This window comes from Chaetodon trifascialis, chromosome 7 (assembly GCF_039877785.1).
Source record: "Chaetodon trifascialis isolate fChaTrf1 chromosome 7, fChaTrf1.hap1, whole genome shotgun sequence".
Classification (NCBI taxonomy): Eukaryota; Metazoa; Chordata; class Actinopteri; order Chaetodontiformes; family Chaetodontidae; genus Chaetodon; species Chaetodon trifascialis.
Window position 1 is genome coordinate 30,715,068 of NC_092062.1, and position 21,366 is coordinate 30,736,433.

General features: G+C 51.6%; 2 protein-coding genes across 3 annotated transcripts in view; both read left to right on the forward strand.

The window, feature by feature from the left end:
* The first annotated feature begins 460 nt into the window (after positions 1 to 460).
* Positions 461 to 21,366, forward strand: part of mtx1a (metaxin 1a) — a 29,121-nt gene continuing 8,215 nt past the window's right edge. The window contains exons 1-8 of one of the 2 annotated variants that reach the window (XM_070966226.1): positions 461 to 584; positions 6,950 to 7,019; positions 7,107 to 7,186; positions 9,846 to 9,938; positions 10,030 to 10,212; positions 14,085 to 14,161; positions 14,394 to 14,551; positions 14,800 to 15,052. In XM_070966226.1, coding sequence (XP_070822327.1) covers positions 504 to 584; positions 6,950 to 7,019; positions 7,107 to 7,186; positions 9,846 to 9,938; positions 10,030 to 10,212; positions 14,085 to 14,161; positions 14,394 to 14,551; positions 14,800 to 15,029 — 972 coding nt within the window. In that variant the 5' untranslated portion in view covers positions 461 to 503 and the 3' untranslated portion in view covers positions 15,030 to 15,052. Of the gene's footprint in view, positions 585 to 6,949; positions 7,020 to 7,106; positions 7,187 to 9,845; positions 9,939 to 10,029; positions 10,213 to 14,084; positions 14,162 to 14,393; positions 14,552 to 14,799; positions 17,485 to 21,366 lie in introns of those variants that run through there. The other variant, XM_070966225.1, reaches the window with a different exon arrangement.
* The window catches only part of thbs3a (thrombospondin 3a), a 15,973-nt gene continuing 12,326 nt past the window's right edge, over positions 17,720 to 21,366 (forward strand). Inside the window, exons 1-3 of the mRNA XM_070966223.1 lie at positions 17,720 to 17,927; positions 19,777 to 19,983; positions 20,842 to 21,095. Of these exons, the coding sequence (XP_070822324.1) occupies positions 17,840 to 17,927; positions 19,777 to 19,983; positions 20,842 to 21,095 (549 nt within the window). The 5' untranslated portion in view covers positions 17,720 to 17,839. The remainder of the gene's footprint in view (positions 17,928 to 19,776; positions 19,984 to 20,841; positions 21,096 to 21,366) is intronic.

Consider the following 21,366-nt stretch of genomic DNA (forward strand, 5'->3'; position numbering starts at 1 on the left):
TCAGTCAGTCTGTTTCTGGTTTTATCCAATCAGGAAACACTTCACACACAGGAGACATTTTACTGCACAGACAGTACTTTTACTGCATGAAGCTGACTGTATTGCTGTACTTTTACTGCATTAAACTGATGATTTTATTGTACTTTTACTGCATGAAACTGATGATACTGCTGTGCTTTTACTGCATGAAGCTGACTGTACTGCTGTACTTTTACTACATGAAGCTGACTGTACTGCTGTACTTTTACTGCATGAAGCTGATGATTTTACTTTACTTTTACTGCATGGAGCGGACAGTACTGCTGTACTTCTACTGCTGATACTTTTGCTACATTTGGACTTGGAATGAAGTATTTTAACATTCTGGTATTGGTATGGTATTGGTATTGGTGATATTTTAAAGAAATCAAACGTAGATATTTTTTAAAGTGGATTTTATTCTGGTTGTCAACGGCAATCGGTCAACTCCACTTCCGGTGTCAGAGGTCATCTTTCCGCTGAAGATGGCGGCGCCCGACGAGTTGTTTTGCTGGGAAGGAGACTGGGGTTTGCCGTCCGTCAGCACCGACTGTCTGGTGGTTCTGGTGAGTCTCCGTTCAGACCGGACCGAACGGGTTCACCGGCGGCGCGTCGGTGTCCTTCACACACACAGACACGGGTTAACTGACAGGTAGCTGCTGCTAGCGTTAGCATGCTAACGGCAGAGTGACAGCGAAGTGACGCGTGGAGACGTTTTCCCGGTCAAACGGAGACATGTCGCTCAGGATGAGCGTGTCCGTACAGCCAGGCTACATGTGAGGCTTCAGCGTGTCTCTCATTGGTCAAGCCGATCATTGAACTGTCCGTGATGGTGGACGTCTCCGTGTCCTCTGTTCGCTCTCCTTCCTGTTTGTCGATGATGATCATTTCATTTTATCTGCAGATGATCTCAGACTTAAATCCGCTTCTCAGGTTCAGACTCTGATGAAGTGAGTCCGTTTTCAGGGGTTTAAATCCAGCATTTATCAGAGCAGGCAGCCGGGCCCCTCCAGGTAGACCGGAAACACACCTGTGGACAGTCAGACTGCTGAAGGGACTCGGTGGAATAATGATAAGAACTTTCTTTCTGAAGTGTTTTACAGTAAAACCACAAAATGAAATCTGTTAAAATCCAAAAGACGAAACAAGACGAACTGATAACAACAGTAAGTCCAAAAAACTCTGTCAGCGAAGACAGACAGAAGGTCAAAGTGAGTTTAAAGGACAGATTTGAAAGAGGACGCTGAGGGGCCTGACGGCAGGGCCCCGTCCCTGGAGAGCCCTGCCTGAGCCCGGGGCCCTGCCAGCTGGATGTGAAGAGCACCTGAGCCGGTCCACAGGCTCAGCTGGACCGCGTTAGTCAACAAGTACACTGAGAAGTACTACTGCAGTGCTGGAAGAAGACTTTTACTTCAGTGAAAGTACTAATACCACTCTGTGAAAATAATCCACTACAAGTAGAAGTCCAGCATTCAAAACCTTTTTGAAGTAGAAGTAATTAAGTTTTATCAGCAAAATGCACCTGAAGTACTGAGACTATCACAGTACTCCTGGTGCAGTACCGTGATATCTGATGTATTTGGAGTAATGTTACGGTAATCATGTATATGTTGTGCATGAAAATGGTGATTATGAAAAGTTAAGGGCCACAGTGTGGGGCCACAGTGGAGGGCCACAGTGGAGGGCCACCACTACGAGGGGCCAAAGTGAGGGGCCACAGTGCTCCTCTAGAGGAGCAGAACATTACTTAAAATGAAGATCCGTAAGTGCAGTACCTCAGAGTACTACTTCAGTACAGTACTTGAGTAAAAGTACTCGATCACATGCCACCACTGTGTTGCTGTCTCTTCTTCAGCATCATTAGATGAAGGACACTTCATCAGGAGACACAGCTGTGTGCAGTAATCAGTACTCTGTCCAGTACGAGTCTCATGATGTCCATCTTTCAGTCAGATCAGCTGTGCAGTGTGTGGTTCTTCACACAGCCACCAGGTGGAGCTGTTGGACCAACTTCTTCTACTGCCTCTCGAGCTGCTGCAGCTGTTCTGAGCCTCACAGTGAGCAGCCCGTTCAGCCGCTCTTCCTCCTCAGAACGGGGATGAAGATGGCCATCAGGTGTAACACTGAGGGGAAGGTCTGAAGTTCCAGATCTGCATCGATCAGCAACACAGAACGAAGTGATTCATCCTGTACATCCGTCTGTGACCGTCGACCTTCCTCAGAACTTGTGCTTCATGTTTTGTGGACGTTCGGCTAACTGGGCGAGGAGCTGCTGCGACCACCCAGAATGCACTGGTGCAGCAGACAGAGTGCTGACGGTGGTCCAGCCTGCAGACCGTGCTCAGGGCCACCTGCTCCTGCAGTGACCGAAGCTGCCTTAACATGTTTGTGTTGGACTGAGATCTGAGCGCAGAGCAGCAGTGCAGTCTGGGTAACGACGCTGGGAATCACGCCGCCGGTTTTTCCAAAGCGCTGATGGAAGCTGAACGTCTCAGCAGACCAGGACCCTCGTTTGTTCACAATCTGGATCAGTATGTGAACATGTACAAGGAGTGTGACTCCGGTTTGAAGGCGCAGGACACACAGTCCACAGTGGACGTCAGCTGACTGAGTCTTCATCACAACACGCTCTGTGGACACTGACTGAGTGTCTGTAGCACCTCTCACAGGGGACCAGGTGGGACAGGTTGTGTCCAGGTGTGATGGGTCTGCAGGTGGATCCGTCCTGAACAGAGGGCATGTTGATGGACAAACTGGATGAACTGGACTAGTTGGAAAAGGTGATGTCCTCCAGTGTGTACGAGGGACACTCGTCAGCTGTCAGTCTCCATCATGGACAGACGTGTCCTCTGGCTCTTGGCCCAGGTTGTTTTTAGAGAAGACTTAAGAAATGAATGAGCTGTCAAACCTCCAGCAGCAGTCGGGGACATGCGAGGACACTGACACCGAGGAAGAACAGGAAGCAATCGGTAGACGAGGAGGCGGGCCTTCAGGTGTCCAGACAGGTGAAGGACAGTGACCTCATCTGTTTGTGTTGGCCGCAGACGGAGCGGTGGAGGACGATGAGGTGAGCTTTTCCCTCAGCTCAGCTTGTTGTCCTGTGTCCAGCTGAAGTGTGGCTGAGTTATTTTACTGAGGGACAGCTGCAGCTGGTCCACGTCCGTGTCCACATCCACGTCTGTCACCTCATGAACAACCTGTTTGTGTGGAAAGATGAGGTTGACGTCTGTGTCTGAAGGACACACACGTCTTCATAAGGACAAGCTCTCAGCTCCCCTTTCAGTTTCTTCATGTTTGCTGCTGCTTGTTCTGTCTTTCATGTCCTCTTCCCGCTGTGGACAGACTCACAGAGGAGACAGACGTCCCATGTGCTGTTTGGACTGATGACCTGCTGAAGCCAGGTGATGGACAGTTGGCGCTGGACACTGTTACAGGTTTGACACAGAGGACGCTTAAAAGACAGGATGCATTGGACAGTTGGACACTCAGCTGTGTTTGCTGGTACCTGAAACTGCTCAGTGTCTTCTCAGGTCCAGAGTCTTCACATCTGTTTGGTCCATATTCTAGTTCTCCTACGATGCTCTGTGTCCTCAAGACATTGACTTCTTGTCTGTCCGTCCTGAAGAGGGACCTCCTCTTCCTCCAGTTTTTCTTTGTCTGAATGGAGACTCAGAGGACAGAGGGACATGAACAGTTTGACATTTCAGTGTGATTTCTTTTCTTTGACTGTAAATAAAGGAGACACAAACTCAGCAGAACACATGGACATGTCTCACTGAGGTCAAGACGTCAAGAGGTCTGTCCTCTCTCAGCGGAACAGGCGTGTCCTCTGGTCTCTGTCTGTCTGTCCTCTCTCAGCGGAACAGGCGTGTCCTCTGGTCTCTGTCTGTCTGTCTGTCTGTCTGTCCTCTCTCAGAGGAACAGGCGTGTCCTCTGGTCTCTGTCTGTCTGTCCTCTCTCAGTAGAACAGGCGTGTCCTCTGGTCTCTGTCTGTCTGTCCTCTCTCAGCGGAACAGGCGTGTCCTCTGGTCTCTGTCTGTCTGTCCTCTCTCAGCGGAACAGGCGTGTCCTCTGGTCTCTGTCTGTCTGTCCTCTCTCAGTGGAACAGGCGTGTCCTCTGGTCTCTGTCTGTCTGTCCTCTCTCAGTGGAACAGGCGTGTCCTCTGGTCTGTCTCTCTGTCTGTCTGTCCTCTCTCAGTGGAACAGGCGTGTCCTCTGGTCTGTCTCTCTGTCTGTCTGTCCTCTCTCAGTGGAACAGGTGTGTCCTCTGGTCTCTGTCTGTCTCTCCTCTCTCAGTGGAACAGGCGTGTCCTCTGGTCTCTGTCTGTCCTCTCTCAGTGGAACAGGCGTGTCCTCTGGTCTCTGTCTGTCTGTCCTCTCTCAGTAGAACAGGCGTATCCTCTGGTCTCTGTCTGTCTGTCCTCTCTCAGCGGAACAGGCGTGTCCTCTGGTCTCTGTCTGTCTGTCCTCTCTCAGCGGAACAGGCGTGTCCTCTGGTCTCTCTCTGTCTGTCTGTCCTCTCTCAGCGGAACAGGCGTGTCCTCTGGTCTCTGTCTGTCTGTCCTCTCTCAGTGGAACAGGCGTGTCCTCTGGTCTCTGTCTGTCTGTCCTCTCTCAGTGGAACAGGCGTGTCCTCTGGTCTGTCTCTCTGTCTGTCTGTCCTCTCTCAGTGGAACAGGCGTGTCCTCTGGTCTGTCTCTCTGTCTGTCTGTCCTCTCTCAGTGGAACAGGCGTGTCCTCTGGTCTCTGTCTGTCTGTCCTCTCTCAGTGGAACAGGCGTGTCCTCTGGTCTCTGTCTGTCTGTCCTCTCTCAGTGGAACAGGCATGTCCTCTGGTCTCTCTCTGTCTGTCCTCTCTCAGCGGAACAGGCGTGTCCTCTGGTCTCTGTCTGTCTGTCCTCTCTCAGCGGAACAGGCGTGTCCTCTGGTCTCTGTCTGTCTGTCCTCTCTCAGCGGAACAGGCGTGTCCTCTGGTCTCTGTCTGTCTGTCCTCTCTCAGCGGAACAGGCGTGTCCTCTGGTCTCTGTCTGTCTGTCCTCTCTCAGCGGAACAGGCGTGTCCTCTGGTCTCTGTCTGTCTGTCCTCTCTCAGCGGAACAGGCGTGTCCTCTGGTCTCTGTCTGTCCTCTCTCAGCGGAACAGGCGTGTCCTCTGGTCTCTGACTGTCTGTCCTCTCTCAGCGGAACAGGCGTGTCCTCTGGTCTCTGACTGTCTGTCCTCTCTCAGCGGAACAGGCGTGTCCTCTGGTCTCTGACTGTCTGTCCTCTCTCAGCGGAACAGGCGTGTCCTCTGGTCTCTGTCTGTCTGTCCTCTCTCAGCGGAACAGGCGTGTCCTCTGGTCTCTGACTGTCTGTCCTCTCTCAGCGGAACAGACGTGTCCTCTGGTCTCTGACTGTCTGTCCTCTCTCAGCGGAACAGACGTGTCCTCTGGTCTCTGTCTGTCTGTCCTCTCTCAGCGGAACAGGCGTGTCCTCTGGTCTCTGACTGTCTGTCCTCTCTCAGTGGAACAGGCGTGTCCTCTGGTCTCTGACTTCACTCCGTCTTAATGAGGAAACTCTTTCTCATGTTTTCTGCTTGTAAAACTTGAATGAGGCTTTTACTTTTCTTTCCAGGAGAACTGAGTCACGTTGAACTGTTTCCTGTGCGAGCGGAGACTTTGCCAGACGTGTCCTCCCTCTGCCCGCTGTCCTGTCCTGTGGTGGCAGTTGTTGTCCACAGATGGACACGTCTTTCTTTAGGATTTAACACCTTCGTGTGTTTCCAGCTCTCTGCGGCTCCTCCAGTTCCTCCGTGCATTGCATTGTGGGAAATGGTGCCCGTCAGCAGCACATTTGAAACTCAGAGGCATTCAGTCTCCATGTGGACATCTGCAGTCCACTGTGAGACAGGTCTTTGTATTGGTCCTCTTTAGAACCAGTCTTTGCTCAGGTCTCGTTGGACCGGTTCTCCTTGTGTTCTGCAGGTTTCTGCTGGTTCTGATGTGAATCAGCTGATCTGTGGATCCTCCTGCAGGCTGGATGCAGGTCTCATGTCTCTGCATCGTCACCTGTCTGTCCACTCTGTCCTCAGTGTTTGGCCTTCAGATGAGAAAGTTCTGAGCTGACCATTTTATCTGAGATGAAGTGAGGTCTGTCTGTCTCTCTGCCTGTCTGTCTGTGTCTCTGTGTCTCTCTCTGCCTGCCTGCCTGCCTGCCTGCCTGCCTGTCTGTCCATCTCTGCCTGTCTGTCTGTCTCTGTCTGTGTCTCTCTCTATCTGCCTCTCCGTCTGTCTGTCTGTCTGTCTGTCTGTCTGTCTGTCTGTCTGTCTGTCTGTCTGTCTGTCTGTCTCTGTGTCTCTGTCTGTCTGTGTCTGTGTCTCTGTGTCTCTCTCTGTCTGCCTCTCCGTCTGTCTGTCTGTCTGTCTGTCTGTCTGTCTGTCTGTCTGTCTGTCTCTGTGTCTCTGTCTGTCTGTGTCTGTGTCTCTGTGTCTCTCTCTGTCTGCCTCTCCGTCTGTCTGTCTGTCTGTCTGTCTGTCTGTCTGTCTGTCTGTCTGTCTGTGTGTCTCTGTCTGTCTGTGTCTGCCTCTGTGTCTCTCTTTGTCTGTCTGTGTCTGTCTCTGTGTCTCTGTCTGTCTGTCTTAGTCTTTTGACAGTCTCAGTCGGTGTTTCTCAGTCTTTCTCCACCAATCAGCAGCACGAGCGTAACAGCTCCTCCCAGTGTCACCAGTGGTCCTCATTGACCAGTATGAGGCAGAACGTCTTCTCACAGGTCCCACGTCACTGTGGGTGTCCTCTGTGTCATCATGGTGCTGGTTCAAAGACACGTAGTCTTTTCTAAAGACAGTGAAAGACAGTCCCGCACAGACTGTCCTGAGACAGTAGCTCCGGAGCTTGGTTGGCGTCCTCTGTGGACACGTCTCTCTCGTTGACTGCCTTTGTCTCTCTGTGTCGGCAGGCCTACGCTCAGTTTGCAGGAGCTCCTCTCAAACTCAGAAAGATGTCCAACCCCTGGAGGAGTCCCAGCGGTGAGCAGCTTCACTTCACGAACACACGAAGAAGAAGCCGTCCGTCACGCGTCATCGTGTTCACTCTGTTTGTTTCTGCTTTTAAAGGATCGCTTCCTGCTCTGAGGACCAATCAGAAAGAGACTCTGTCCAGGCCCTCCGACATCATCATCCACCTCAGAAAACAGGTAACCTCCTCCTTCCCAGCATGCATCAGGGCCAGTGTACACAGCGCGGCGTGGTGTGTGTGTGTGTGTCTCTGTGTCTGTGTCTGCGCGTGTGTGTGTGTCAGTGTGTGTGCGTGTGTGTGTGTGTGTGTGTGTGTGTGTCTGTGTGTGTCTGTGTTTCTGTGTGTCTCTGTGTGTGTGTGTGTGTGTCTCTGTGTGTCTGCGTGTGTGTCTCTGTGTGTGTGTGTCTGTGTGTGTCTCTGTGTGTGTGTGTCTGTGTGTGTGTGTCTCTGTGTGTATGTGTGTGTGTCTGTGTGTCTCTGTGTCTGTCTGCGCGTGTGTGTGTGCGTGTCTGTGTGTGTCTGTGTGTGTCTGTGTGTGTGTGTCTCTGTGTGTGTGTATGTGTGTGTGTCTGTGTGTGTGTATGTGTGTGTGTGTGTCTGTGTGTGTGTGTGTGTGTGTCTGTGTGTGTTTTTGTGTCTGTGTGTGTGTGTGTCTGTCTGTGTGTGTTTTTGTGTCTGTGTGTGTCTGTGTCTGCGCGTGTGTGTGTCAGTGTGTGTGTGTGTGTGTGTGTGCGCGTGTGTATGTGTGTTTTTGTGTCTGTCTATGTGTGTGTGTGTGTGTGTGTGTGTGTGTGTGTGTGTGTATCTGTGTGTGCGTGCGCCTGTGGCCAGCTGGAAACAGCTGTTTCAGCAGGAAGCTGCCGCCGCAGACTCGTTCCTGTGGAGCTGATAATCGTGTGAAGCTCGGCAGGACGGAGCTTTACAGGGAGAACGTTCTCTTTAGAACCGCTAACGTGCGAGGCGTCACAGTCATACGGCGTGTCCCGGCGTCCAGGGGACCGTAAACACGGCGGACGCATGATCACGTCAAGCTTTGTTTATATTCGACGGCAGGCGTTTGCGGACAGGTGAACGTGAACACCTGTGCCGACGTGTTCGCCGAGGGACCACGGGGACAGGACAGCTGGACGCGGGTCCTCCTCAGCGCCGTGTCTCACGTGCCGCCTGCCTGCACTCCCACTGAGCGTTTGTTTGGAGAATACGCAGCAGACAATATGTGGAGCACGCGAGCGTCACGGCGCCTCACGTTAGCATGAACGGCTAACAGCTGGAGGAAGTGACGACGTCATCGTCAGCACACCAAACACACGCTGTGATAACTCCGCCCTCAGGTCAGTGTTGTGAAGTAAAGGTGGACGTCCCCTTCAGACGGCGGCCGTCTCTCTGCTGGGACGTCTGAGGACCTGCTGTGGGTCTTCAGACGTCCTTCACATTTCGCGCCTCTGACCTCATCCCCCTCGCAGCCAAACGCTGCAGCTGGAAGACATTACCCAGCATGCTCGGTGCCTCGCGCTGCGGTAGGTTAGGAAACCACGATGACAGGAGAGCTGCTGAAGAAGCTCAGAGCAGGAAAGTGCTGGCTTCACGCTCGGCGGCGCAGATCCGTCTCACATTTGTTCTCTTCAGTCACGCTTTTGTCCTCTGACTCGACACGAGGGATAGTCGGCCTCCATCAGACTGTCAGGCGGAGGGCAGGAAGTGTCTGCACAGGAAGCGCTTCAACACGTTTCCACTCACATCCATCAAACCGAGGAATCACCAGGAGTTTTTACCGAGCGCCAAGAGTTGGTCATGAGGGTGACAAGTGCAAGAAAGACAGAAAAATGTCTTGATGTCTCGTTCACTGTCCTCTGTAACGTTAGCTTCTGTTTGAAACCTGGTTTAAAGTCACAGTTTCACACACAGCTGAACGTAAGTAACGTCTCTGTCTCACTGAGAGACGATCCACGTCTCTAGTGGACCTTTAACCAAGCAAACAGCCGTAACTTAAACGTCAGCGCTCAGCGCCGCAGCGCTAACGTCTGCGTTACGTTAATGCTAAAAGCTACGAACCCTGCGAACGACAGCGTCCGGAGCGCTTTGGTATCGAGGCCGTGGACCCAACGCTGACGGCAGAAGGACGTCGGAGCGAGCAGCTGCTCGTCTGACCTGCTGACCTCAGCTCAGGTGTAAAATCCCTCGTCTTCCTCATGTAAAGGTCTCGTCCAGCAGATGATCCGATTTTCTGTTTGCACCTTTCTCTCATGATTTCATCTAAACCAGAAAGAAATCCAGCAGCTGAGTCAGATTCAGCTGCAGATATCTCAGCGTGTTCATGCTCTCCAGCGCCACCATCAGGAGAAACTGAGGCGCCCGCTCCTGCTGTCCAGAGGACCAACTCTGTCCTCTAGCGCCTCCCTCAGGTGACACTGAAAGGCATTTCCTGGTCATGTGACTCCACACAGACGAATGAAGCAGCTTCGTGTCTGCTGTGCTGGACGGCTCACATGCAGTTGGACAGACACGCGCGTGCTTCTGTCTTGTCTCTGACGTCCCCACAGACACACATGTTGTGGATTACTGTCTCTGCTCGTCGGACAGGCTGTTTGTTCTTTATGCTGTGAAGGTTTCCACGTCCCTCGTCACACGCTCCGTCCTCTCCGCCCTAAACTCTTTGTTCTTCTTCTGTTGTTTCTGCTCTCATCCCTCGTGCCGTCCTCTGCTGTCTGTTATGCACCAGAATGTCCAAACAGGTCGTGCGAGGCGGTTCCTGTGAAGCACGCTGAGGCCTTCAGACAGTGTCCAGACTCCTGCTGCTGTTCGCTCATCTTCATCATCAACATCTGTGTGTTTTTCAGAAGTTCAATGCCGACTACGACCTGTCGGCCAAGGAGGGAGCCGACAGCCTGGCCTTCATCTCTCTGATGGAGGAGAAGCTCAAACCCGCTCTGGTGAGAAACTCTTCTTCTGTTCTTCTCTCTGAACTCGTGTCGAGCCGTCCAACACGGACCTTTTAAACCTGTGTGATTTAATCTGCGGTAGGTCTACGCCTTCTGGATCGAGCCAAAGAACTACGTGGACGTGACTCGCCGCTGGTACGCCGAGCACATGCCGTTCCCTCTGAACTTCTTCCTGCCCGGGCGGATGCAGCGCGGCCAGCTGGAGAAGCTGCGCCTGCTGCGAGGCAGCGAGAGCCTGGAGGCCGGAGAGGAGCTGGAGAAGGAGGTGAGGACGCCCCCGAGCCTCCTCTTTAAAATCAGCGGCCGAGACCGCCATCCGTCGGCTGTGAGACACGCTGTCCGCAGAGCACGGCGTCCAACACACGCGAGTGTCTGGACGAGAGCTTTTGTTGACGGAAACAAAGCTGACTTTAATTTGTGCGTCGGTCGGCTGCGCTGACGTCAGGACGTCGGCAGCTGGACATTCTTCCAGCTCGTCCTGAGACATGGTTTCCATGTGTGGGCTGGAAGGATTCGCCGAGGGGAAAACTCTCCTCACTCTCAGGAAAAGTGCTGCTCTGAAACGAGCCGTCGGAAACAGGTCAGAGGTCGCACGGCGTTCTGGGACGATCGTTAAAGGACGGTCTGTTCTCCAGAAGGTCGGCTCTGCTGGAAGCAAGACCGTTGACGTTCGTGTCTGTCCTAAAGGTTTCCGTCTGTCCTGAAATGTCTCCATCTGTCCTAAATGTCTCTATCTGTCCTGAAACGTCTCCGTCTGTCCTAAACGTTTCCATCTGTCCTGAAACGTCTCCGTCTGTCCTAAATGTTTCTGTCTGTCCTGAAACGTCTCCATCTGTCCTAAATGTTTCTGTCTGTCCTGAAACGTCTCCATCTGTCCTAAATGTTTCTGTCTGTCCTAAATGTTTCCATCTGTCCTGAAACGTCTCCGTCTGTCCAAAACGTCTCCATCTGTCCTAAATGTCTCTATCTGTCCTGAAACGTCTCCGTCTGTCCTAAACGTTTCCATCTGTCCTGAAACGTCTCCGTCTGTCCTAAATGTTTCCATCTGTCCTGAAACGTCTCCGTCTGTCCTAAATGTTTCTGTCTGTCCTAAATGTCTCCATCTGTCTTAAATGTCTCTGTCTGTCCTAAAACGTTTCTGTCTGTCCTAAATGTTTCCATCTGTCCTGAAACGTCTCCGTCTGTCCTAAATGTTTCTGTCTGTCCTGAAACGTCTCCGTCTGTCCTAAATGTTTCTGTCTGTCCTGAAACGTCTCCATCTGTCCTAAATGTTTCTGTCTGTCCTAAATGTTTCCATCTGTCCTGAAACGTCTCCGTCTGTCCAAAACGTCTCCGTCTGTCCTAAATGTTTCTGTCTGTCCTGAAACGTCTCCATCTGTCTTAAATGTCTCTGTCTGTCCTAAAATGTCTCCGTCTGTCCTAAATGTTTCCGTCTGTCCTGAAACGTCTCCATCTGTCTTAAATGTCTCTGTCTGTCCTAAAATGTCTCCGTCTGTCCTAAATGTTTCCGTCTGTCCTGAAACGTCTCCATCTGTCCTAAATGTTTCCATCTGTCCTGAAACGTCTCCGTCTGTCCAAAATGTTTCCATCTGTCCTGAAACGTCTCCGTCTGTCCAAAATGTCTCCGTCTGTCCTAAATGTTTCTGTCTGTCCTGAAACGTCTCCATCTGTCTTAAATGTCTCTATCCGTCCTGAAACGTCTCCGTCTGTCCTAAATGTTTCTGTCTATCCTGAAACGTCTCCGTCTGTCCTAAATGTTTCTGTCTGTCCTAAATGTCTCCATCTGTCTTAAATGTCTCTGTCTGTCCTAAAACGTCTCCGTCTGTCCTAAATGTTTCCATCTGTCCTGAAACGTCTCCGTCTGTCCTAAATGTTTCTGTCTGTCCTGAAACGTCTCCATCTGTCTTAAATGTCTCTGTCTGTCCTAAAACATCTCCGTCTGTCCTAAATGTTTCCGTCTGTCCTGAAACGTCTCCATCTGTCTTAAATGTCTTTGTCTGTCCTAAAACATCTCCGTCTGTCCTAAATGTTTCCGTCTGTCCTGAAACGTCTCCATCTGTCTTAAATGTCTTTGTCTGTCCTAAAATGTCTCCGTCTGTCCTAAATGTTTCCGTCTGTCCTGAAACGTCTCCATCTGTCCTAAATGTTTCTGTCTGTCCTAAATGTTTCCATCTGTCCTGAAACGTCTCCGTCTGTCCAAAACGTCTCCATCTGTCCTAAATGTCTCTATCTGTCCTGAAACGTCTCCGTCTGTCCTAAACGTTTCCATCTGTCCTGAAACGTCTCCATCTGTCCTAAATGTTTCCATCTGTCCTGAAACGTCTCCGTCTGTCCTAAATGTTTCTGTCTGTCCTAAATGTCTCCATCTGTCTTAAATGTCTCTGTCTGTCCTAAAACGTTTCTGTCTGTCCTAAATGTTTCCATCTGTCCTGAAACGTCTCCGTCTGTCCTAAATGTTTCTGTCTGTCCTGAAACGTCTCCGTCTGTCCTAAATGTTTCTGTCTGTCCTGAAACGTCTCCATCTGTCCTAAATGTTTCTGTCTGTCCTAAATGTTTCCATCTGTCCTGAAACGTCTCCGTCTGTCCAAAACGTCTCCGTCTGTCCTAAATGTTTCTGTCTGTCCTGAAACGTCTCCATCTGTCTTAAATGTCTCTGTCTGTCCTAAAATGTCTCCGTCTGTCCTAAATGTTTCCGTCTGTCCTGAAACGTCTCCATCTGTCTTAAATGTCTCTGTCTGTCCTAAAATGTCTCCGTCTGTCCTAAATGTTTCCGTCTGTCCTGAAACGTCTCCATCTGTCCTAAATGTTTCCATCTGTCCTGAAACGTCTCCGTCTGTCCAAAATGTTTCCATCTGTCCTGAAACGTCTCCGTCTGTCCAAAATGTCTCCGTCTGTCCTAAATGTTTCTGTCTGTCCTGAAACGTCTCCATCTGTCTTAAATGTCTCTATCCGTCCTGAAACGTCTCCGTCTGTCCTAAATGTTTCTGTCTATCCTGAAACGTCTCCGTCTGTCCTAAATGTTTCTGTCTGTCCTAAATGTCTCCATCTGTCTTAAATGTCTCTGTCTGTCCTAAAACGTCTCCGTCTGTCCTAAATGTTTCCATCTGTCCTGAAACGTCTCCGTCTGTCCTAAATGTTTCTGTCTGTCCTGAAACGTCTCCATCTGTCTTAAATGTCTCTGTCTGTCCTAAAACATCTCCGTCTGTCCTAAATGTTTCCGTCTGTCCTGAAACGTCTCCATCTGTCTTAAATGTCTTTGTCTGTCCTAAAATGTCTCCGTCTGTCCTAAATGTTTCCGTCTGTCCTGAAACGTCTCCATCTGTCCTAAATGTTTCTGTCTGTCCTAAATGTCTCCGTCTGTCCTGACGTGCTTTCACACACTTTGCTCTATTAGAGTCAGAAGAACATCACGACGGCAGCAGGACACTTTAGTCCAGAGGACAGCAGCTGTCCTCTGCTTCATTCATCATGATTGTCCTCGTCCTCATCCTTGTCCTCATCATCATCATTATTATTATTATTATTATTATTATACTAGATGTCTGTCTCTCTCTTTCTCTGTGTCTCTCACTGTCTGTCTCTGTGTCTCAGCTGTACTTGGACGCTGCAGAGTGTATGAACCTGCTGTCTCTCTTTGTCTCTGTCTCACCGTCTCTCTCTGTGTCTCAGCTGTACTTGGACGCTGCAGAGTGTATGAACCTGCTGTCTCTCTTTGTCTCTGTCTCACTGTCTCTCTCTGTGTCTCAGCTGTACTTGGACGCTGCAGAGTGTATGAACCTGCTGTCTCTCTTTGTCTCTGTCTCACTGTCTCTCTCCGTGTCTCAGCTGTACTTGGACGCTGCAGAGTGTATGAACCTGCTGTCTCTCTTTGTCTCTGTCTCACCGTCTCTCTCTGTGTCTCAGCTGTACTTGGACGCTGCAGAGTGTATGAACCTGCTGTCTCTCTTTGTCTCTGTCTCACTGTCTCTCTCTGTGTCTCAGCTGTACTTGGACGCTGCAGAGTGTATGAACCTGCTGTCTCTCTTTGTCTCTGTCTCACTGTCTCTCTCTGTGTCTCAGCTGTACTTGGACGCTGCAGAGTGTATGAACCTGCTGTCTCTCTTTGTCTCTGTCTCACTGTCTCTCTCCGTGTCTCAGCTGTACTTGGACGCTGCAGAGTGTATGAACCTGCTGTCTCAGCGCCTCGGCTCGCATAAGTTCTTCTTCGGCGACTCGTAAGTTCAAACCAAACAAGCTGAAACCTGAAATCTGTAAGTTTGTCTCATTGTTTCATGAGGAGACATAAAGAAATCTAGGGGGACAGTTATTGTCCTCGCTCCTCATCTCACAGGCCTGATTGTTGATGTTTGACTGGACTCTGTAAGGAGATAATGGACACCTGTGTAAGACAGACACGAGGACGTCTCTGGTCCAGGTCTACTAAGTGAATGTGTTGTGACTCTGCAGGCCTTCGTCTCTGGACGCCTACGTGTTTGGACATCTAGCGCCCATCCTCAAGTCCAAACTGCCCAACGGGAAACTGCAGCAGCATCTGAAGTCTCTGGATAACCTGTCCAACTTCTGCACCAACATCCTGCAGCTCTACTTCCCCAAAGACGGCAGAGGTGAGGCCACGAGAGACCGGAGACCGGCCGCAGTCCAAAAGTCCAGTTTATCTCTGTGAAGGACGTCACGTCAATCCGCTGACTGATGAGGAGACAGTTTTTCTGAGTGAAGACGTGAATGAGCTCATGTAGGACGAGGCTGCGTGCTCATTGGCTCAGTTTGCTCCATAAATGACTCAGATGACTTGTCTTTGTCCAGGGTGAAATGATCTCATGTCTTTTGTTTTGTCCTCCATGTTGTTTTTCAGACAGCTCCAGTCAGAAGACGTCCTCTCAGCACGAAGGCGGAGACTTCGATCACGTCCCCAACAAGCGGAGGAAGCAGTTCCTGTCGGCTCTGGTGGCTCTGGGCGCCATGCTGAGCTACGCCCTCTTGACCGGCATGGTGTCCATCCAGCACGTCCAGCAGGAGGCGCTGGAGGCGCCGCCGGACCCGCGGACCATCGGCTCCCACGAGGAGGACGAGGGAGACGGCTGAGGAGCCGCAGTCGAACCTGCAGCGTGATGGACTGAAGGGCTGGACGCCTCCAGGATGAGGTCCAGACGTCATCAGGAGTTTTTACTGTGGCAGGAAACACGAGACGGAGGGTTCAGAGGACAGCGTCGACTCCGCGGGACTCCAGGTGGACGCTGCTGCTGCTTTCTGGACAGAAATGAATTCAAACACAACTCTTTGTTTGACTTTGGTTCATTTTAGCGTTCTGTCAGGAGGAAACAGATCATTTTATTTCTTTCATTTTGTTTTTTGTTTAAAGCTTCTCACGTGCTTCACGTTGATGTTTGGAACACAATGATCTCTAACCACAGATAAATCAATAAATCAGTTGATCAATCGTTTGTGTCGTGTCTTCAGCCGCCGCCGCCCGAAGCCTCGCGCAGCCAGCGTCCACGACGACGAGCTTCATCAGGTCAGACCGAGCGAGACGAGGTTCAGGACGGCGAGGAGAGGAGACAGACGGAGGAGAAAAACACTTCAATTCATCACGTCCGAGAAGGAATCAGCCTGAGCTGATGAGGCGTTCAGGGACTGCTTTTGTCTCATGTCCCGGTGGGAGACACCTGAATGCCTCAGGGGCTGTTTGGTAACGTGTCCTTCAGCGTCAGGTTAAACCAGCTTTAGCTAAAGGAGGGGACAGAGGGGAGACTGGTCCTGTTCCAGGAGCAGACTGCAGACCCTCTGCCACCCCCCACCCCCACACCGACCTGATGCTGCTCATTGTTCAGCAGAGGGGGGGCTGGTTGTGGTCCAGCAGGGTTCAGCAGGGTCCAGCCCCGACATTAAGAGCCTGACATGACCTGGAAAAACATCTGCATGCGAGTCTGAGGGAAACTCATTTTCTTTACTTCAGCTCACCCAAACACCCCCCACCCCGACCCTCCGCCCGTCCTGACTGGGTCTGGACCCCGGGGACGTGGCCTCCAGCTGCCATGACGCCATCACGCAGGAATCCAGTTTACCCTGCTGCTCATGTGTCTGCTGCTGTGGCGCTGCCTCCTCTGGCTTTAATGAGCTGATCTGGAAGCAGTTTGTGGGCTGAGGTCTTTGTCTGTGGACACCATGAATCAGAGCTGAGACACGTCCTGACGGTCTGCAGAGACACGTCCTGACGGTCCGCAGAGACACGTCCTGGCAGTCCACAGAGAGCCGTCAGGGCGTTCAGTTTGACGCTCTCCTCACACGTCTTTCATGCTTTCTTCCAACGGAGGAGGAGGAGGAGGAGGAGGAGGAGGGAGAAGTCTGACTGCTGCCGCCGGAGGCTGGGGGTGGACCTCCCTCCCCCCTCCTCACCTGCTGTTAAATGCACGTTTCCATAGCAACGCTCCAGAGTCAGAAACAAACAGAGCGAGGCGCAGCAGAAAGTCTCTGCAGGTCTCGTCTGACTTCAGCTCAGCTGGATCGCTTCCACAAAACTCTCCAGTTCACTTTCTGAGTGAAGCGCAGACTTTAAGCCTCCGCCTGCTCGTTTCTCTGCCTTTTACAAGCAAAGCCGTCTCACTGTGCGTCTCACTTTCATAAACGTGTCATCCTGCCGCAGACTCCAGATTACTGTTGTTTTAAACTGAAGGTAAACTGTCCCCCGTGTGTTGATGATGTCTGTGTGAGGACGGCCGTCGTCCAGTCAGAGTCGCTGTCAGCGGCTCAGAAAAGACCCCCGGCTGTTGTCTCCTGAGCGCAGCAGTGAAAGTGACGTCAGACCTGCAGGACGACCTGACGGGTCCTTCGCCCTGAGCTGAGACTCGCAGGCAAAAGTCTGTCCATGGAAGACATGAGGACAAACCAAACGTCCCTGTTTTAAGATCACGCTGTGGTCCTCCACACTGATTCTGGACCCTCTGTGGGAGCCCTGGGTGGAGGTCCACAACAAAAGCTGAATGGACAGCAGAGCGACCCAGAGCCAGCTCCTGACCTGTGACCTGTGACCTGTGACCTGCTGCTGTTAACAACACAGCCTGCTGGAATGGAAGAGGAACGGCCCACACTGCTGCGGACAGCTCAACACGTGTGTTTAAAAGGTCCTGAACCTGCGTCCATCGTCTTCCCTGCGCTCCAGCCAATGACAGGCGTCTCGGGGAGGTCTCGGCTCAGCCTGGACTTGGCTCTGGACCCTGAGGCCGGTTTGAGTCCTGCACAGACCTCAGTGTGGAGAGTGGACAGTCGCTGCCATTGAGCAAGGCACTGAACCCGTAATGTTCCACCTGTTTCATGAAATACGTGAAATATTGATAAATGATCAATGATTGTCAGATCATTACGCGGTTTCATCTCTTCCTACTTTAAAACGGGACCTTTTCATTTGCCATCACGTGAACTCGGTGCCGTCTCGCGCGCTTTATGCTAATCATCTCCCGCGCTCGGCGCGCACGAGCCGCGTGAAGGAGAGCGGAGCGCGCGCCAGCGGCAGTTTCCAGCTGCGCTCGTGACGCTGACCGTCAGTCCGTCCTCCGCTCCCTCCGTCCGTCGGTCGTCTCCTTTCCGCTCTGCGCGGCAGTTTGCTCGGTGTGGATCCAGCTCGTCCTCCCGCTGTCCCTCCTTCCTCCGGACCGTCTCTGAGCTCCGGGTCCCGCTGTCACAGTTCGTCCGGAGTCCCTGTTCGAAGTTTTCCGTGTGTCCCGTTCCAGCCGGTTCTCCTCCGGTCCCGCCGCTGACAGCAGCTGCAGCAGTTTGGACCCGGTTCTCCGACTCCTGGTTCTGTCCTCCTCTTCTTTTCGGGAGTTTTTCGTCCCCATTGCTCTCCGGTTCCGTCGGTTGGGTCAGCCGCCTCCTCCGCCTCCTCCTCCTCGGTAGACATGGGTTGGACTGTGGTGGTCCCGGTTCTGCTGACAGTCGTCTGTGTCCGGCTCACGGCGGGAGTACCGGACGGCCCGGACGTTCAAGGTAACACCGAGCTAAGCTGCTTCTGCTCCACGCGCTAAAACTAGAGCTAAACCAGTTTAGTTGAGCCAGAGAGGAGTGGAGGCTGCTGGGTAAAAAACAGACAAATTCACGTTCACAGAGTCAGAACTGATGAAGAGCCGGACCAGGTCTTCATCACCAGCGTCACCTGCTTTCAGTCAAACTCCACTCAAACACTGATTTTAGGAGCTCTTCGTCCTTCACTTCATCACAAACGTTCACCGTCAGCACATCTGGAGATACGAGCTTTTCACCGGACAGGAAGCAGCCTGAAGAGTAACTAAAATGTAACGGAGTAAAAGTACACAGTCCACAACATGGAAATACTGACAAGTACCTGAAATCCGTACTGTAGTGCAGTAAATGTACTCGGATACTTTCCGCCTCAGGCTGCTCTCTGATTGGCTGACATGCTGCTGTGGTGTGTTCAGGTGCTGTGGTGATGAATGAATTTTTATTGACCTGTGTGTCGTGATTGGACGGAGGACAGGAAGTGACGATCAGCTGACTGCTCCTCTTCCTCTGCGTTCTGATGGCGTCTGATTACTCAAAGCTTCCACTGAGGTTTTCTGTTACTTTAATTATTATCGTTAACGAGTGAATCATTATTGACGACTCATCAGTCATTAATAATTAATTATTGACGACTCATCAGTCATTAATAATTAATTAATTATTGAAGACTCATCAGTTTAAAATAATTGATTAATTTAATTATTATTGTTAACAAGTGGGCTGCACGGTGGTGCAGCAGGTAGTGCGCCTGCCTCACAGCAAGAAGGTCACCGGTTCGATCCCCGGGTGGGGTCGGGCCTTTCTGTGTGAAGTGTGCATGTTCTTCCCGTGCATGCGTGGCTTCTCTCCAGAAACATGCTCGTTAGGTTGATTGGTGACCTTAAATTGCCCTCAGGTGTGAGTGTGAGCGTGAATGGTTGTTAGGTGTGTTGTGTGTTGCCCTGCGATCGACTGGCGTCCAGGGTGTTTCCCGCCTCTCGCCCGTTGACAGCTGGGATAGGCTCCAGCCCCCCGTGATCCCGAAAGGGATAGGCGGCATAGAAAATGGATGGATGGATGTTAACGAGTGAATGATTATTAACGAGTCATCAGATTAAATTAATTAAATTATTAATTAATGAGTGAATGATTATTGACGACTCATCAGTCATTAATAATTAATTAATTATTGAAGACTCATCAGTTTAAATCAATTAATTAATTTAATTATTATTGTTAACGAGTGAATCATTATTGACGACTCATCAGTCATTAATAATTAATTATTGACGGCTCATCAGGTTAAATTAATGAGGTAAGCTTCTTTGATGACATCATCACTCCACGTACGTGTTCGTGCCGCCGCCTCTCTGCCTGTAGTCACTGCTGGAGTCTCGCTCAATGTCCCACCCACAGCGCTGTCTGATTGGCTGTGTGTCATGTTTGCCAGCCTATCAGCAGTGACATGCGCAGGCTGGAGCCGTGTGAAGGTCAGGCGGGATCAGGTCACTGTCGTCTGAGCGTCGATGGGTGCGGCGAGCCGACACTCAGAGCGCCACCAGGCAGCAGGTCGACCACGAAAACCAACCTTTTATGACATCACAGCCTGTTTTTGACATGATTGGTGTGCACCAACGCTACCTGTAACCATGGCAACAGTTCGGACACCAAACATGGTCACAAAACAAACATCTGAGGACAGACACTGAAAAGTCCCCATCGCAAATTCTGTGGGCATCCACCAATCAGAAGGACAGGGGGGGTCAAACCCCGGCCCCTCCACTGTGTGTGTGTGTGTGTCTGTCTGTCTGTCACTCATCCCGCTCCTCTTCCTCAGTGGTGGACGTGTTGAGTCTTCAGGACTCGAAGCAGACCGTGGCGGCGGTGGAGAAGCTGTCTGGTGGTCTGAGCGCGCTCAGTGACGTCTACGTGGTGTCCACGCTGAGGCTGCCGGCCAAGCTGGGCGGAGTCCTGCTGGGTCTCTACAGCAAACAGGACAACAGGAAGTACCTGGAGGTCGCCGTCATGGGGAAGATCAATAAAGGTTGAGCTGAACCTCATCGACCCTAAACTCAACTTCTCTGTTCAAGACGGCAGCGCAGGCTTTGTTCCAAACATATCACACCCTCCCTCCTTCCTTCCTTCCTTCCTTCCTTCCTTCCTTTCTTACCCTCCCTCCTTCCTTCCCTCCCTCCCTCCTTCCTTCCTTCCTTTCTTACCCTCCCTCCTTCCTTCCTTTCCTTTCCTTTCCTTTCCTTTCCTTTCCTTTCCTTTCCTTTCCTTTCCTTTCCCTCCCTCCCTCCTTCCTTTCCTTTCCTTTCCTTTCCTTTCCTTTCCTTTCCTTTCCTTTCCCTCCCTCCCTCCTTCCTTCCTTTCCCTCCCTCCCCCCCCCCCTTTCTTTTTGACATCATTGATTAATCCGCCTGCAGATTAATCAATGATGGGAGGGTGCGTGTGCCTCACAGCAAGAAGGTCGCCGGTTCGATCCCCGGGTCGGGCCTTTCTGTGTGAAGTGTGCATGTTCTTCCCGGCTTCCTCCCACAGACCAGAAACATGCTCGTTAGGTTGATTGGTGACCTTAAATTGCCCTCAGGTGTGAGTGTGAGCGTGAATGGTTGTTAGGTGTGTTGTGTGTTGCCCTGCGATCGACTGGCGACCGGTTCAGGGTGTTTCCCGCCTCTCGCCCGTTGACAGCTGGGATAGGCTCCAGCCCCCCGTGACCCCAAAAAGGGATAGGCGGCATAGAAAATGGATGGCTGGGTGATTAATCTGCCAGTTGTTTTCTTGATTAAATCCATTGATTAATCTCTTGCTTCTCTTGTAAAACATGGTGTCACCGCTCGAGCGCTAACTACTCCTCGTGTCCTCCTCCTCGTGTCCTCCTCCTCGTGTCCTCCTCCAGTCCTGGTCCGTTATGTCAGAGCTGACGGGAAGATCCACACCGTTAACCTGCAGAACGCCAACCTGGCTGACGGCCGCACTCACTCCATCATCTTGAGAGTCGGCGGTCTTCACCGCGACAACATGAACATGGAGCTTTACGTCGACTGCCGATTGGCCGACTCCAGCCAGGGCCTGCCGCCATTGGTCCCTCTGCCCAGAGAGGCGGAGATGGTGGAGATCAGACACGGACAGAAGGCCTACGCCCGCCTACAGGTGAGAGAGAGTGTCACATGACTCGTGAACGTGTAAAGATGTCACCTCAGGACTCAGCGTTCACGTCTCAGTCCGTCCTCGTCAGGACTCAGAGTTCACGTCTCAGTCCGTCCTTGTCAGGACTCAGAGTCCTCGTCAGGACTCAGAGTTCACGTCTCAGTCCGTCCTCGTCAGGACTCAGAGTCCTCATCAGGACTCAGTGTTCACGTCTCAGTCCGTCCTCGTCAGGACTCAGCGTTCACGTCTCAGTCTGTCCTCGTCAGGACTCAGA